The sequence below is a fragment of the Sarcophilus harrisii genome, chromosome 4 (assembly GCF_902635505.1).
Source record: "Sarcophilus harrisii chromosome 4, mSarHar1.11, whole genome shotgun sequence".
Taxonomy (NCBI): Eukaryota; Metazoa; Chordata; class Mammalia; order Dasyuromorphia; family Dasyuridae; genus Sarcophilus; species Sarcophilus harrisii.
The window spans coordinates 357,790,751-357,809,601 of NC_045429.1; the positions used below are offsets into that span (position 1 = coordinate 357,790,751).

General features: G+C 33.1%; 1 protein-coding gene across 5 annotated transcripts in view; it reads right to left on the reverse strand.

The window, feature by feature from the left end:
• The window catches only part of ASH1L (ASH1 like histone lysine methyltransferase), a 217,593-nt gene that overhangs the window by 97,735 nt on the left and 101,007 nt on the right, over nt 1-18,851 (reverse strand). For all 5 annotated transcript variants that reach the window (XM_031966722.1, XM_031966720.1, XM_031966721.1 and 2 more), the window contains one exon: nt 4,730-4,831. In XM_031966722.1, coding sequence (XP_031822582.1) covers nt 4,730-4,831 — 102 coding nt within the window. The remainder of the gene's footprint in view (nt 1-4,729; nt 4,832-18,851) is intronic.

Consider the following 18,851-nt stretch of genomic DNA (forward strand, 5'->3'; position numbering starts at 1 on the left):
GACAAGAAAAATTATGAAATTTCTTTCCCTAGATAATTAAGATAAATAACCAACTTTCTATAATCTCATTTAGATGTAATACATATTTAAATAAAGAAGAAAACCTCAGTGATCTCTGGAAGAGCCAGTCAACTCAGTGACTAAATTATCTAGTAAGTCTTTCATTTCAGGCATTTAACTATTTTTCTAACTTATTATTTATAATCCAACCATGCTCTTTATACAACCACTATGCTAAAACTCCTGCAAAAGATGTTTAAAATGTTTTCCCCTCTTAAGGTGTCCAGTTGGATGCTGGAGAGCAGATTTAAAATTTCTTCATTTTCAGTTAAAAGGTTGCTTTTGTACCTTTCTGATCTGTATAGATGAAAATATACAGATCATTATAGATACTTCCACTTTAACTCTATGTGATCTAGCTTCAATCCTAAACTCTTCTTAAATTATTCCTTTTGTTCTCACCAATCTCTTAACTAAATTCCATAGTCTTTTTAAAGTTTATGCATTTTTGAATTCTCAACTCTACAGAATACCAATGATTATCCTCCTCCTTCCCTGGTTTCTAAGATTATATGTTTTTATTCTTCATCTACCTTTTCAACTATCTGGCCATTCTTTCACTGACTGCTAATACTCTCCACGGACACAGTGAAATTTATTTCTTACCCTGTTATCTCACTTTCCCTGAGAAAATGAAAGAATAACAAAAAAACATATAAGCTGGCATTTCCCAAATCTGCATTTCTTAGCACAGAACTCTTTTAAATATAAAGTACATTTATATGTACTTTGTACATAGTACAAACTATGTATCCCATTTGCATAGGGTTTTACAATTTATCTCATTTGATTTTCACAACAATCCTGGGAAGGAGATACAATTATGATTATCATTTTACAGATGAGGAAACGAGGCTGAAAGATCTGCCTGCTGTCACATAGTAGGTTTGTGTGAGGGAGCATTTGAACTCAAGTCTTTCTAACTCTGAATCCAACATGCTATCCACTTAACTACATAATTATCTAGTTGTCTATTACCTGCTATAACTTCTACTTCAACCAACCTGTTTGTTGTCACTTGTACCTCTAAGCTTATGCACCCAATAATTACTTCCACTTAGGATGTCCATCATTTCTTTCAAAACTCAACTTCAAAGTTCACATTCTTTGGGAAACATTTTTTGATAAAATTATTCCTTTAAATCATATTTCACTTAGTATTTAAGTATTCAATTTGTATTATGTTTTTGCAAAATATGCATATTTTGATATTTTTATCCACTGAAAAGTATTTTTAACATCATTAACATAAACTGTAATATCTTCAATAGTACAGACTGAATTCTACTTGCAATCTCTTATCATAAGGCCTGAGACTCATTGCCCTAGAGTCCAGAAGGTACTCATTGCTGTTTAATTAGCTAACATTTAGACCTTATTTTAAATTACAGTAACTACATTTGCCAACTATGTGAGCAGAGATTCCATGAAATCCCACTGTGGAAGTGTAGTATTCTGGCAATGACAAATTGAGATGAATTCAGGCGCCAACTTTAGAGTCATCTTAATTAATTCTTTCAGAGATTAAACAAAAAAAAAAAAATGAACATAGACTAAGAGATATTCCTAAAAGCTACAAATGCAAGCAGCAAGAGATTTCTAAGACAGTAATCAACTATATTGAAGAATTAAGAATTTTCATTTCTTCTCTCTTCCTATTATCAAATTCTAAAGATCTGACAACAATTTAAATGCCTTTGGAAAAAATATCTTAACAAATAAGTGCATTGTTATTTGACTCATTTACTTTTTAACAATAAGAAAATCAGAAGAATTTTTTCTGATGTGCAATATAATTTGAGGAATAAATGATCAAGAATCATAACCCAGTCCTTTAGGTATATCCAAAGGAAATGGAACATGTTTGGGGTTTGCCATCTGTTTAGTAAACTGAGATACGTAAACAGCTGTGCTGCCCCATAGTAATTAAGCTCTGGTAACACATATTTTTTGGACAAGATGTCTGATAGACTGCCCTTGAACTTGTGTCCTAGTTTTTTGAAACATATCCAGAAGGATAATATACTAATAAAGTATACAATTGCACTGACAGCTGTAGTCATTGTGCTGCATATTGAAAGCTTGTAGTCACAAAAGCAGTTTTTTTTTTTTTATGACAGAGTATTTTGATAGCACAATCCATTCAACAAAGGCAACAGTGGTCATACTGCCAAACGCTCCCAACTTGGTATCTGTAGATCTGAACTGTTTTCCCAAATCCATTTTTCTGTTTTTTAAGATTTCCAGGCTTCCTAGTAACAGATAATCAAAATTATTTCCTCTAGATCTTTAAATGAATATGAGAATGTTAAGTAGCAATCTAATTTGTTGAAGAGAAATGACAAGAATGGGTTTTCAATTATACTGTCTTTATTGTGACCCATTTTATAGAGAAGAAATTTTCTACATGTGAATAATGATCCTTACTACCCATCACAAAGGGAAGTTCTGGGCATAAAATGAGCTGATATATTAAAATATTTTAATACAAGCTCCAATAATAGTCAATATTCATATGATAGCTTTAAGATGTGCAAAAAGCTTTAACATATTCTCATTTAACTCTTACAACAATCCTGTGAAGTAAGTGCTATTATTACTTCCATTTTTATAAGTGAGGAAACTAGAGATGATTTGAACCCATGTTTTTCTGACTCCAAGTCCAGCACTCTATCTACTACACCATTTAAATCAAGATGAAGCTACATTATCCAGCCCCAGTAATAATTAGGGTAGAGAACAAATGTCTACCTAATAATGAGAATTATGTTCTTTTTCCTTTCAATATTCAATTGGCTGTCTTATTCACCTTAGTACCATTGCTTAGATTAGAAATGGGAATATTTAGTATAGCATATATCAACTGAGATTATAAAGACTGAGGTGTAGGCAGAAACAAATCTGTAGAGCACTGAGCAAAAAGCAGATATATCAATGACTAAACTTCATTTCTGACATATAATTTTGCTGCTCACTCTCATGATATACAGCCATGCCCCAATTCGAGCAATTTTTTGTCTTTCTATGAATTGAACAATAAACAGCTTTATCATAAAGCCAATGTTTCCTGAAGATTATCATCAAATTGCAACCAAAATACATCAACACCCAGAATCAGACAAATGAAAGCAAGAATGTTCAGATTTCCAAGTGTAAAAAAATTAATAATAAAGGATGAGGTAATGGAAACTTAAAATTATGGCTAGTGTTACTTCCGATAGTTACTTATAAAATTATGATAAAAGAGTTTTGTGGATTTTTTTTTGACGTTCTATAGTGACAGATGTTTTATCCTAATGGATATCACTCCTAACAACACCTTATCTGTCTTGTGGGATGCTTTAAAGAATAACCCTTCCAGGTATTGAACAAAGGATTCATTTAGTCTTGCTGAGGTTAACAGATATCCCAAAGTACTGCAAAAGCAATGTGTTATGGGACACATAAGACTGTCATAGCAGCTGAGCTTGCCTATGCCTCTGGCATATTGTACTGATGAAGTTTCAGATGTAGCAGGAATATAAATCGATGATCTGATGCATATTTTAAGTACTATTTACCAAAGGCAAACAGCACCAATGCAGAAGTTAAGAAACTGATTACAAAGCAGGGATGGAAATGTGGAAATGAGGAGAGCAGATAAGCAAGAACCCATATGAGACAGTTATAGAAACAAACCGAGAAGTGCACGGAAAAGTAGAAACAAGAAAAAAATCAAATCAAGAGATCCAGGTATATAACACTGACAGGTTCCAAGAGACATAAGCAGAAATAAAAAGGGAAGCAGACATACTATGGTACATGGACTTGGATGGACTTGCCATAAAGATAGGAAGTAGCTACATAATTACAATATCCAAATAATCTTGCTAGATTTCATACAATATAAAACATGCCTTTTCAAAGCTGTTCACAAAGTTTTGATGATTTTTATGAATGCTATGTGAAAATTCCTGCATTCGCAAGATTCTTTCATATTATATAATGAATACAGATTTTGAATGAATACAGATTTTGGGAGAGTACAGTAGCTATGGGATTGTTATAATGAAATCCCAATTAACTTTAACAACTATGTTAAACTTTAACAACATGAACAACTATGAGTTGTTCATAGAATTCAATCACTTTTTGCAGCAGCTTTATAGAGTTTAATAATTTGTAGTATTGAGCTCTTCTTTCATCTAAATCCCCGTTGCTGCCATTTGAAATTAATTTTTGTCTTTAATCCCCAATAGAGGGAGAAGAAGATTGAGGCATACCATCCTTTATTGAAAAACTGCATCATGCATAAAGTAAATATTAAACCTCTTTACAAGTGACTCCTTTTTCTTTAGGATCACAGGCTACATTTTTTAAAATTCCATTTTTCCCCCTTATCTCCTTTCCAATCTATTACTTTGGATGCTTTTCTTTGGATTCAATCCAAATTTCCATACCCTTTTAAAGTCAGAATATTTCTAATTATATTTAATCTAGGATGGAATGAAAGGATTACTGTCGGGTTTATATGTATATTTTAATACTCTTGCAATATGGTTATCTTTTTATCACACAGATTATGCCTGTTATTCACTGAAGTTAGGCATCAACAGGAATGAATAAATGTTATTAATACCACTGAGATAAGAAGTCACCATAAACATCTGAAAAAATAAGTATTACTTGCCTGTTGAAGAAGTGCTCTCTGATGAAGATCTCTTTCGAGTAGGGCTACAGTTTGTGCTCTCTGATGGCCTTTGGGAAGGCTTGTCTAGGACTGGCTGGGAGCCTAGAGAACAGAAGAGAAAGATCACAAGACAGCTTATATTTACTTCAGTATATAAAAGAGAATGGCAATACAACATCTTTAGTTGTTGCTATTTCCCTTTATTTTAAAAGCCGTCACTTGTAAATAGCCTTAAATATAGCAGATAGAAAAAAAGAATAGCACTGGATTTTACTAGTAGAATATCACAATTACTATGAATAGCAATCTTTGTTGAAGTAGCAATTGCTTTAAGTCAAAAGAGGGGAAGATTTTCAGGGAAATAATGTATAGAATTATGGTAGTTCAGCTTCTTAGAATTAGTATTCTAAAATGGAAAAACAATAAAATAGCTTAATTTATAAGATGACCAGTGGTAATCTCAAAGACATTAGCACTATCAATGGTCCATGTGAATCCTATGAAGTTATTTTAATTTAAAATTAAAATGAAGATGGAAGGATGTGAGATTCAAATTTAATAATACTTCATTGATGTTCTATACCAGGAATTTCCAAGTTTTTACCTTTTCAGATAGGACCCTGTAACCATAAACATTTTCACCTTAAGCATTTTTCAGCCTTTTATAAACCATATACTAGATGAAATTTGCAATTAACATACCATAGGTTACCTAGAACTTGTGATTTTAAACAGCATAGTCTATGTCTTAACAGATAAATCCTAGGGATTTAAGTTGTTGGAGGCTCACAGAGATTAAATGACTTTGTCTGGACCTGAATAGTCAATAAATATCAGAGATGAATCTATGTACAGGCATTTCTATCTTATAGCCTACTGCTCTAGTCACTACACCATGCTCCCTCTACATCATGCCAATAGTGTCTAAATAAATCTCTTAAAAATTATTTTTAATAATAATAATTTTTAAAAATTATTATTAGTCATAGGTTTAAATATAAAAAAGATTTATAAGGCAAAGTCAAGAGGGATTTGAGAGCTGCTATGCTTAAATCACTGCAATAATCTAATCTAACCCAAACCAGAAAAGCTCCACTAAAATATACCCAATATGTTGTTAGCCTCTTCCTGAATGTCTCTAATGTGGGGGAACCTATTATCTATCTACTAATGCAGTTCACAATACTTTTGAAAACTTCTAATTGTTAGGAAGTTTTTCAAGACATCAAGCCTAAATGTTATCCTTCTGCCTTTTTATCTAATTGCTCCATGATATACAAAAGCTATCCCGTAATCAAGAGAAAAGTCTATTTTTGAGGAATATTCATTTTCCTGAAGGAAAAAAATTCTGATAGTTTTCCTGTAGTCTAAAAAATAACAACAACCAAAAAAAAAACCAGCTGGAAAATCAAGGTCCCCAGTCTTAAATCATCAAACACTTTATTAAATCAAACTAGCAACACTAAGAAAAATTTTACTAGTCTAGCTTTAATAAACAGAATAAAACGTTATACTTTTTATAATGACTCCTCCCCCCAACTAAAAAAATAACCAAACAAGTCAACTACCAAAGAAAAAAACAGAATCTGAAGATACTAAAAAGTATAATACAAATTGTGAGACATTAGAACTGTATATTATGCGATCAAACTGCCAAAAACTTAAAATAAAATTTATCTCAAAGAACAAAAGGTCAAGAATATCAAGGGAATTAATGAAAAGAAAATCAAAGGATGGTGGTTTAGCAGTACCAAACCTAAAACTGTATTATAAAGCAGCACCATTTGATACTAGCTAAGAAATAGAGAGGTGGATCAGTGGAAAAGATTACACATAGACAACACAATAATCAAGACCTACATTAATCTAGTATTTGAAAACCCTCCAAACTCCAGTTTGGAATAAGAACTATTTGACAAAATTGCTGGGAAAACTGGAAAATAATACATCAGAAACCTGGCCAAAACCTACACCTCACATACCCCATACAAAAATAAGGTCAAAATGGGTACATGATTTAGGTTTAAAGGATGACACCATAAACAAATTAGGAGAGCAAGGGATAATTTATGTAGTAGTCTTTAGATAAGAGAGTAATTTATAACCAAAGAAAAAGTAGGGAACATTATGAAAGGCAAAATGGACAACTTGGACTACATTAAAGTAAAAAGTTTTTCCACAAGCTAAACCAACAAAAATAAGATTCAAAGGAAAGTACAAAACTGGGAAAAAATCACTATAGCTAGTGTTTCTGATAAAGGTCTCATTTCTAAAATATGTAAAAAACTGTGTCAAATCTGTAAGAATACAAATCATTCCCCAATGAATAAATAGTCAAAGGATATAAATTGATAATTTTCAGATGAAAAAGTAAAAGCAATCTACAGTTATATGAAAAATTCTCTAAATCACTATTGATTAGAGAAACGTTAATTAAAACTACCCTGAGGTATCACCTTACAACTCTGAGATTGGCTAAGATGACAGGAAGAGATAATGATAAACGTTGGAGGGGATGAGGAAAACCTAGGATTTTAACACATTATTGATGGAGTTGTGAAATGATCTAACTATTATGGAAAAAAATCCACAGAATTAAAGCAGGAATTTTCAAGTAATCAGGCCATCGAGTCTAAAAAAATGGAAGAAAACCAGAAGCTGCAGCAAAAAGGAAGTCAGAGTTACAGTAATCTTGAAAGGCCATCCACTCTTCCCCTAAACGACAAGGTTACCAAAGTTGTCACTGAACCACCCAAGATAAACACAGACCAAGCACTGGCCAGAAAATAAAGGGCCAGAGAGTCCTCCTGCTTCCCAGATCCAGAGATACCCAAAGGGCTATAAAACTGTGCATACTCTTTGACCCAGAAGTGTTATTACTGGGTCTGTATCCCAAGAAAATCCCAAAGGAGGGAAAAAAACCCACATGTGCAAAAATGTTTGTAATAGCTCTTTTTGTGGTAGCAAAGAATTGGAAAAGGAGTGGATGCTCATCAATTGGGTAATGTTTGAACAAGGTGTGGTGTATGAAAACAATGGAATATTATTGTTTTATTAAAAATGATGAACAAGCTGAAAAGCCTGGAAAGATTTACATGAACTGATGCTGAACAAAACAGAACCAGGAATACAATAAACACATTAACAGCAAGAAAGTGCTATGATCAACTACGAAAGGTTTGGTTCTTCGCAGTAGTTCAGTGATCCAAAGCAATCACAATAGACGTTAGTCAGAAAATGCCATCTGCATCCAGAAAAAGAACTAAGGAGACCGAATGTAGTAAATCAGCATATGCTATGTTCACATCTTTTTTCTATTGTTTTTTTTTTTTTTTTTTTAAATCTCTCCCATGGCTTTTCTCTTTTGTTCTGATTTTTCTCTCCCAATATGATTCATAAAATAATATGTATTAAAAATAAATTTACTAGAAGGGGGAAAAAAAACAAGTTTTTCTTTTACATAAATTAGTAGATCATGAACTTTGACAACTCAAACCAAAGGTTATACTCTTAATAGGCTAAAGGGAGCATTAAGTAGGAAAGGAGGTCAAATGCTTTCATCAATTGCAAATATTTAAAAGGATTTTTTGGTTGTTGTTGGGGGATGGGAGAGGAGAAGAGCTAGAGAGACAAGGTGAAGAAGTGCTAATTATGCATCTACTTCATGCTATGTACTTTACAAATATTAACTCATTTAATCCTCACACCAATTCTATAGGATAAAGTACTATTTATCTGCATTTTAAAGTTGAAGAAAATGAGGCGGACAGGCGGTTAAGTGAGATAAAAGGGACATTTTAAAAAGCAGAAACAAATACACCTTGAAAGTATTATTATTATCAGGTAAGATTTTTGCTGACGAATTAAACGTCACATAAAATGCCACAAAAATCTAAGATTGGGGTATTCTCAAGTAATCAATCATAGCTAAGAAATTAAAACCTAAAAGTTAATGAGGCTAAAATTCTATGTATTTATGTGTCTGTTGTATAACAGTAGTATATATAGGGTTGATCAAGACATTTTTGGTTCTTGATTTGATCTGTCAGTACCACTGTGTCACTGTGTTATAAGAAGTAGTAACATCACTTTCTCAAAAAATAGGAATGGGTGTTTTGTCAAATGCTTTTTCTACATCTATTGATGTAATAATATGATTTCTGTAACTCTGGTTATTGATATAGTCAATTATGCTAATAGTTTTCCTAATATTAAACTAACCCTGTATTCCTGGTATAAATCCAATTTGATCACAGTGTCTTATCTTGGTGATAAATTGCTATAATCTCTTTACTAACATTTTAAGATTTTTACACCAATATTATTTAGGAAAACTGGTCTGTAATTTTCTCTGATTTGTCTCTACCTGGTTTAGTTATCAGTATCCTATCTATCATAAAAGGAATTTGGTAGGACTCCTTCCTTTATTTTTAATCCGTGTGGTTTGCAGTTTTCATTTGTTTTTGGGTTTTTTTCCCTAGCACTTTTAGTTGCATGTCTAATTCATTTATCTTCTTTTATCTATTTTATTCAAGTAAGCATCTAAAGATATAAAATTTCCTCTAAGCATTGCTTTAATTGTATCTGATAAATTTTGCTATGTTGTCTCATTGTTATTCTCTTAGATAAAGTTATCTATTTTTTTCTATGGGATGTTGTTTCACCCATTCATTCTTTAGGATTATTTAGTTTCCAATTAATTTTTGGTTGATTGTCTCCTGGACCTTTATTACACGCAATTTTTATTGCATCGTGATCTGAAAAGGATGCACTCATTATTTCTGCCTTTGATTTTGAGGAATTTATGTCTAATACATATTCAATTTTTGTGTAGTTCCATGTACTCTAAGCATATTCCTTTCTGTCCCCATTCAATGTTCTCTAAAAATCTACATACTTCACTTTTCTAAAATTCTATTTAGCTGCTTCTTTCTTATTTATTCTGTGGTTCAAGTTATCTAGTTCTGATTGTGTCTCCTTGATATTTGAAATTGTTTCTTTTGCCTTTTCTCCCCAACTATTCTGGAATTCAGCTACAATATTTCTTGAGGTTTTCATTCTGGGGGGGGGGGGTCTCTTTCAGGAGGTGATCAGAAAAGTCTTTTAATAGCTATTAAAAGCCTCTGGTTCTAGGATATCAAGGCATTTTTTCTTGACGATTTCTTGAAAAACATTGCCCAGGCTCTTTTTTATCATCATGGCTTTCATGTACTCCAATAATTAATTCTTAAGATTGTCTCTCCTGAATCTATTTTTCAAGTCAGTTGTTTTTCCAACGAGGTATTTTACATTTTCTTCTTTTTTTCCCCCTCAATTGTTTTTTGAGGGGTTTTGTTTGACTGATTCTTGCTGTCTCATTCAGTTCTATTTGTCCAATTCTAATTTTTAGTAAATTATTTTCTTCAGTTAGCTTTTTTCAAATCTCCTTTTGTATTTGGCCAACTGAACTTTTAGAGGAGTTTTTTTTTGTTCATTGGATTCCCCCCCCCCCCATTTCATCAATCTATGCCCACCCACCCCCGGGGGCAACTGGGGTTAAGTGACTTGCCCAGGGTCACACAGCTAGGAATTGTTAAGTGTCTGAGACCACATTTGAACTCAGGTCCTCCTGACTTCAGGACTAGTGCTCTAACCACTGCACCACATAGCTGCCCCAACATTCTATTTTTCAAGGAGTTGTTTTCCATTTCCATTTAACCAAATTTATTTTTTGAATAGTGGTTTTCTTCAGTATTTTCTCCCCATTTCACCAAATGTATTTAAGGCACAATTTTCTTCAGACAATTTTCTTTTCCAAAATCTGCAAAGCTTTCATTTCCTTTCCCCATTTTTCTTCTCTCTTTTAAGATCCTTTTTGAATTCTTCCAATAGAGTTTTTTGACTCATATCCCCCACTTTGAGGCTTCATCTAGAGGCATTTTACCTTTAATTTCTTTGAGGTTTGAGCTCTGTTCTTCACTGTCTGCCTAATACCTATCTAATGAGAGCTCTTTTTGCTTTTTTGCTCATTTTTTAAAAAGCTGAAGTCTATTTCTAGGACACAAGGAAGATTGTTCCAAGCTTCTTCTTACATTGCCCTGGGACTGGTGATATAACAGGCTTCTTCCCCATGCTGTGTGGGCCTGGCCAAGTTCTATATGTTTTGCTGAAGTTTAGGGCTCAGTACTTGCCTTCTGTTAAATAACTGCATTACAGATCTCACAGTTTGTCTGCTGATCCACTGGCTTCTGAACCAGGACAGAGTAGTAAATGCTGCTGTATTTTGGCTAAGAGCCTCCTACTATATTCCCTGTGCTGGGTCTCTCTGTGGTGTTCTTCTTTTCTATAATTGTTCTCTGGGTGAGGTTTCTTGGGAAGGTTTTCTGGAGGCAGCCTTAGTTTCAGTTCTAAGTAATAATCACCTCAAATGCAGCCACGGATTTAAGTACAGTCTTTTATTGTCTCTTGGTTCGGAGAGCTCTTGTTGCTAGTCTTTTGCCTCTGCCAGCTTCTGCCTCTAGCTCAACTCCGACTCCTGGCAATCTTCCGAATTGACTCTGACTGACTGACTGAAGCTCTTTTTATGCTCGGTGTAAAAGGTTGATTCCTCCAATAGTGGGATTATGGGAGGTGTGAATTCACAAAGTTATAAAGTTAACTTTGTGTATCTCCCATACTTGTGAACTCCAATGTGTGAGCTCTGATGTGTGACCTCTACTGTGTAAACTCTTAAAGGTGCAAACCCAAGCACACAAGCATTGCTTCCATCAGTTCCACTTAGTACCTTGTTGCAAATTCTGGCCCATAACATCTCCTTGTAGGATCAGATCAATCATACTGAACCAGGCTAAATTAGATAATTATTTCTCTATCAATTTTAATGACTTAACACTTTGTAAGGATTCCAACATCTCTCCATCTTGGTCTTCCATTGCTATGCCTGCACTGTGCCTTATCTCCTCCTTTCCTGCCTCACCTGATTAAGGCAAACCTTCCCTGAAGTTCTTTGAAGATGATTACTGCCAGAAATTTATTATGCTCCAATATACATGGGTTCTGTCACTCCAAAATCCATTCAGAGGCTTGATCTAGTGTTAATTCTGAGGGAAATCAGGAAGAACTCAGGCAAAATCCTGTCTACTCTTGGTCATTTTGGCTCCCCATCCTTACCAACCTCCCCCTACCCCCCAGCCAACTCTTGACACTTAAAAGGAGATGGGGGGAGGGGGGTATGTGTTTTTTTTTTTAATTTGGGAAGAGTTTCTTTTTCTTCTTTTAAAAAGTTTGTTCTAATCGTCACAAATCTGGGCATTGATGAATACTTACAATATTCTGTATTTAAGGAAAATAAAGCTGTGCCTCTTAGTTACAAATCTTTAGGGCTTGACAAACATCAATTCTGAGTTCTTACTATATTTAAAAACACTGCCTAGCACAATCCTAAGAAGGTAAGGGTGCTTCATAAATATTATTTAGTGATGAAAACCAAAGAGATACTTTTCTAAGCTTAAAATGAGTAAGTGAAACATGATTAATGTAGAACTGGAAACACAATAAGCAAGCTGTTCAAGGACAAAGTACTTGAATGCATTTTTATCCCAGTTGGCAAATGATGAAAAATAATGAAATCTGGGAGACCAGACAAGTTTGATAAACTCTGTAAACCTAATCCTGTTAATACTGCTAAAAGCATAGTAATCGCTTTTCAACTTTTATTTAGAAATAGGTGACCAAAGATAGGTAGACGTGGGAGATATTTCTAGACAAGGAAAGGTTTTTTCATCCAAATACAAGTTAAAATCACATTCTATTTTGTATTTCAGAAGCAAACATAAGATGTACTATAGGGACTGAGATATACATATACATATATAAATAATATATATAACACATATTTAGTAGGAAATATGATTAATGTCAAATTTAGACCTTTTTGAAATTTGCCAGAACATAAGAAGATTGGCTTTATGTATTTGTTTAATCCACAATACAACTGCTTATCATGTCACCAACTTACATGAATTAGGGTCAATGAGATAAAATTTAGGATAGGGTAAGGACTCACTGACAAAACAGATTAGGCGATTTGTCTCTAAGGACTGATATGCCAACTTGAAATAATTTGTCCCTTCATCAATATCACCTTTGGTTCCTAAATACAAGAATGAATAAAATGATAAGATACTAAGTATTTTACAAGGTAGGTACCTGGAGTGTTAGGCTCTTCTTATCACCTGAAAGACCATGAAGTTTTCACTGGGAAATTTTCCAGCACTGCATCTTTGCCCCAGGTTCTCCATAATGAGGGTAATGTCCTGAGTTAGAGCAATAAAGTCAGACATCTCCAGAAGCTGGGATGCCAAGAAAATTCTTGGTCTTCTTTCTGTTTAGCTCTTTAGCAAAGAATCATGTAGATTTTTATGGTGTTTTCTTGCTCTCTAATAAAGGGATGTGCTAGTAAGTATTAATCCATATTTAACTAGATAGGTGTATAGATAAGCTGGAGATTCTGCTGTCCTGAGTAAATATTGTCCACCGCTCAAAAGGGAAAGTCTATTTCTCAATCCAAAACAAAGTAGACAGAAAATGTAAACATTCCTTCCAAGAACATATGTATAATTCAAAATTACAAAAGGATCCTTCATTACCTACTTATTTTCATGTAAAAGAGGATATGGTTATGGCCTGTCTTCAGATATAAATTCAGGATAAAGGTAGAGATTCTCCAATTAATAATAATGTAACACATAACTGGAACAGACATTGGTTCCTGAAATGAACTGAATTCTATTCAGTAAAGGAAGAACAAAAAGTAGATTGCAATAAGCTAAGTACCCAAATAAAATGAGGTTTATCAAAAACTGGAAAGATTATTTACTGTATTTAATACAGTAAAAAAATTAAAGGTTATTAGTAAAAGAAAAGTCAACAGCAAGAGGAAAAGAGCTGATAATAGATAAGATAAATATCAATATTAATGAGAGATTCTACAAATGATTGAAAGGAAAAGAAATCTAAGTAACAGATTTGATTCAAATTAGACAAAGAAGGTGGATCTTTTTTGTTAAAATCATAAGCTGAAATCAAGCATAAAAGAGAAGCTGATAAAATGAAATAAACTAAAACAGGTAAGTTATAGAAAATATTTAACTTATATATGGATTATTTGGCACAAGAAATCCTTACCAACATGTATATATTAAGATCTGTGTCCCAGATAATATAACTGAAATAACAACACTGTTACTAGCAAGAATGAAAAGGAACTGATAACTGTTCAACATTATAATAGCATCATGAAAAAAATTATAAATAAAAACCCAACCTTGTAACACTATCCTGAGGAACCTGGGGGGAAATGACTTAATTTTCCTTGGGCCAAATACTCAAGGCAGAAAATAACTGCTGGTTGGATAAAAAGTCTTTTAAAACATATCTTAAATGTAGTTTTTGTCATGCTTTAATAACTTTAGGAATATGGCTCGGTTAAAATATATTAAGAGTTCACAATGAAAGACTAAACTAAAGAGAATTTTCAGCTTAAATACATACTCTTCTATTTAAAGTCTCACAAATATTCTTTAGGGAAAGTGTGGAAAAACAGGTCCATGTGGTTCATTAGAAAGACTATTATAAAATTAAAAATATACTGAATATTTAAATATATTCTTTAAAAACAAAAGTTTAAATGAAGTCCTCTGAAAGAAAAGTTTAGTTTCTTCTTTCAATGGACTCAGCTTCAACTGGTTACATTTTTAAGATACATAACTAAGGTTCCACTAATTACTATATTTTTAATGCATGTAAATTCAAAGGATACCTTGGAATATTATACAAAAAATTAATCTGTCATCTTGATATTGTGAAGATCTTCAGAGAGGTGACAGACCTGTGATTGCGCTGCTATAGGGAATTGTTAGTGAGAAAACTATCAGAGCAGATCAGTATCTACTCTGCAACAATATTTTGGTCACTAAGAAGTCAAGATGTTTGCCCTGGATCACAGAACAACATGCTAAGTCTTATGAGGCAGGACTTGAACTGCTATATTCTTGGCTATGAATCTAGCTCTTTATCTACTATGACATGATGCTTTACAAAATAATTATGACAGTTAAAAAAAGAACAAAAGTAAAATGTCAATCTCTTTAGAAATCTCTAATCTGGAAATGTAAATTGGTTCAATTTCGGGAAACAACTTAAAATTACATGGGAAAAAAAAAACATTTATATAATACTTTGTGAAGAACTCTCTTTACATATAGTATTTCATTTTAGCTTCATAGCAATCTTATTAGGGAGTAGGTACTCTGTTTTACAGATGAGAAATGAAGCAGATGGAGATTAAGAGACTTGCTATGGATCACACAGTTAAGTGTCCAAAGCAAGATTCAAAACCATATCCTTTGACCTAAAGAGTCTATTCCATAGTCATATACTATAGTGACAGAAAAAAAAGGTCCGATATACAACAAAATATTCAAAACAGAACTATTTTTGTAAATAAACAGTTGAAAATAAAATATGTGCCTATCAACTAAGAGAGTTGTTTAACTACTCTTGTTAAAAATGCAATGTAAATATTACTGTACCATAAGAAACAACAATTACAAAGAATTCAAAGAAATGTGAGAAGACTTAAATGTAATGATGAAATGAAATAAACAGAACCAAGAAGGCAATATGATTATAATGTAGTCTACAATGACAACAATGTAAAAGAAAAAAAAAATTAACAAAAACTCAGCACTAAGTAACTATAATGATCAAGTGTGGCTCCAGAGAAGAAATGGGGAACACACACACACACACACACACACACACACACACACACACACACACACACACACCTTTCCTTTCACTGAAAGAGCTAGGTACAGAACATTGTATTGCTGAACTGATTTTTGTTTTGTTTTCTTAATTTTGGATACTAAGGGAAGTCTCAGTGCATAAGGAAAGATGAAGTTTCAGAAATGAGCATGACATAAAACAAAAGATAGCAATAAAATGTTGATGGTTTTAAAGAAAGCACTTATAATGCTTCTTGCTTCTAGGTTTTAGTTTTGGAACCCTTGCTAAGTTCACAGCTGGTATGTGAACCTGGAAGCTTCTTGTGAATGAGTTGAATGCTGGGATAAAAGCAAATTCCATAATTAAAACAGCTGTTTCCAATTGTAGGAAAGACACTTATTGAAAGCAATACATCTCATCTGATTCACCAATTAAATGAGTTACAAGAAAGAGTGATTCAGAGCCTATGCTGGTGGTTTTTATACATCTTTGCTCTTCCTCTAATTAGGCTCTTTCTCATAAAACTCAAATAGGATCATTCACTATGATGAAATTCCTTTGGAAATTCCCAGAACTGCACTCACCACCACAATCAATTTTCTACAACTCTTCTAGGTACTTATGCACTTGCCCATTTATGATTACCAGTTTCCTTGTGTCTTATGTAGCTCTAGAAAATAATATAATCTAAATCATTCAGATTGTTCAATTATTTTGTATGTGGCATTAAAAACAGAGGAAAGGAAAACATTTTTCTTCAGCAATATAACTATGCTTTTTCCAATGAACATAATTTTTTCAAATAAAAATGAAAATTCAATCCTGATTTCATTACCGACAGATAATGTTTAGCACAAAACAATATTTATAAAAGAAATTAGCTGCAGTAATAATACATTCTTTGCTTATTCTTCTATTTGTAGAAACAGGTGATAGGTATTGTTTTTATTTCTCAATTATATTCATTTATTGTTTTATTTCATATCATTTAAAAACCTAGCTTGCCTGGCTTTTATTTGCTACCAGAAGTTGATATTGTTATAAAGAAGAATGAACATCTGACACTGCTGTTCAGAAACTCTTTACCACCATGTCTAATTTGTGGTAATGATAATGATGATGACAATAATGATAATGCTGATAATAGCTAGAATTTATATAGCACCCTAAGGTTTGCAAAGTGTTTTATAAATTTATGAAACACAAATGATTTAAATTTTCCTACATCACTCATTAGGCTTGTATAAAATCAAACAATTTTATATCACTTCTGTTATGATTTCATTTGGAGGATTTGGTTTTATTAATATCAGCATGAAATAAAAAAAAAAAATACAACCTACAACTCCCTATAATATTGACATTCAAGTGATTTCACCTCTCAATTGAAAGTGGTCACTTAAATTACTTAAAAGTGATTCTGGAGCCTTAGTATGTTTCATATTTAAAAAATGCCCAAGAGATGCGTGTCATTCTGCTTTCCAATCTGTAAAATGGGAAGTAGATATGTAAATTAAACAGAATTGCTCTAGACTATTGGCAAGAGCTTATTTTGTGCCCACACATTCTTGTTAACACCAGAATATATTTGGTGCACAAAATTTACCAATGCTAACCTTACTATAATATTCTACTTAGGATAAATCCATTTGTTACCAATAAAATTGCAAATTAATTTTCTTTAACTTTAGTTGTACTAGTTGATAAAACATAATTCACATCAATTCATATATTTTTATATAACATATGTATAATACATAAATGAGCAGCTAGTGAATTAATAAACAACAATTTATTAAGTGCTCATGTGCCACACCCAGTACTTAACACTGAGAATATAAAGAAAGGTAACAAGGAGCATTCATGGAGCTCACATTCTAATGGGGGAAGACAACATGCAAACAATTACATAAAAGATATACAAAAAGTAAACTGGAAATTATTAACTAGTGTGCAAAAAATCAAGTCATGCTTTGTAGTATTATAAAAAAAATGGACTTGGTTTTATAAATAAAGGTGAGTAATATAATGACTGAAAGTGGAAAAAAAGCCAGAAGTACACAAATGTTTGAGTTGAGAAGTTTTAAGATTCGTAGAAAGGCTTAACTTAGAATCTGATGTAGCTAATAATTATAAGAAGAAACTGAACAACTAATAAGAATCAGCAGCTGAACAAATAGCATGAAGGAAACAGATAAAACAATTATTGAATTGAGTCTTGATCACAGATGAACAGAATTGTTTTTCCAAACTTTTTTTTCTCTTCAAGGTTCCCCTATCCTCTAGTCAAATTATTTCCTTTCACACTTTCACTGAGGAAAGTCATACATTAAGACCCCCTATTATCTCCTACTCTTTCAAAAACCATTAATACTTTCCTCCATTCTCTTCTACTCTGATCTCCAAAGAAGTGGCCCCTTCTATTTCCTAAGGCCAATCCCTCCACTTGTACTCTGGATCCCCTTTTCTTCCATTTCTATCAGCATATATATCCTCACCTCATCTACACATACAGAGTTGAATCATCAATTTTTTTCTATCTACAAGCTTATTTCCTACTTCATACAAATATGCTCAGTTCTCCTAATTAACAAAACAAAACAAAGCTTAATTCTACCACCCATCCCCCCTCAAGCTATCCTATATATAATTTTCCCGTTTTTCCAAAGCAAATTCTTTTTTTTTTTTTTTTTTTAGATTGATAAAAGAGGTTTATTATTGATTAGAAGTAGGGGATAGGTAAAAGTAGAGATAAGGAGAGCACTGGACAGAGGGTCCTCACATGGCTACCATGTTTGAAATCTCTGCAAAGAGGGGTTCCTAGCATAGCCCTTTTAAGTCGGAGACTTAGCTCGAGGAGCTTTGGGGTGTAGCCCCAAGTTGGCTCAGATCCGGGTGGGGCTGGGACAGGTCTGGATCTTCTATTGGAATTCAAAGGGACCAGGATTTGTGAGTCAAAGGGTAATTTACATTAGCTAGGGGGGTTGGGAATCAAAGATTGGAATCTTTCCCCGCATCATTCCCCCCTCAAGCAGTTGGAGCTTAAATTCATTTAAGGAAAAAGACATAGTACAAAGTCAGTTATTGAGACATAATTGAAGATTTTCTCCTTCCAGGATTTTCCAAGTTCAGGGGTCCCCTCTTCATCTTCCCCTCAAGCAGTCACCTGCAAAGGCATGTGGGAAAAGGGGCGCTGATCTCCTCTTAACTGTCCAAAGCAAATTCTTAAAAAGCTTTGTTTATACTCCTTGTCTTTATTTTCTCTCTTCTCAATGACTTTTCAACTCAAAATTTGGCATCTAAACTCAATACTCAACAAAAACTGTTCTCTCCAAAAATCATCTAAATTGCT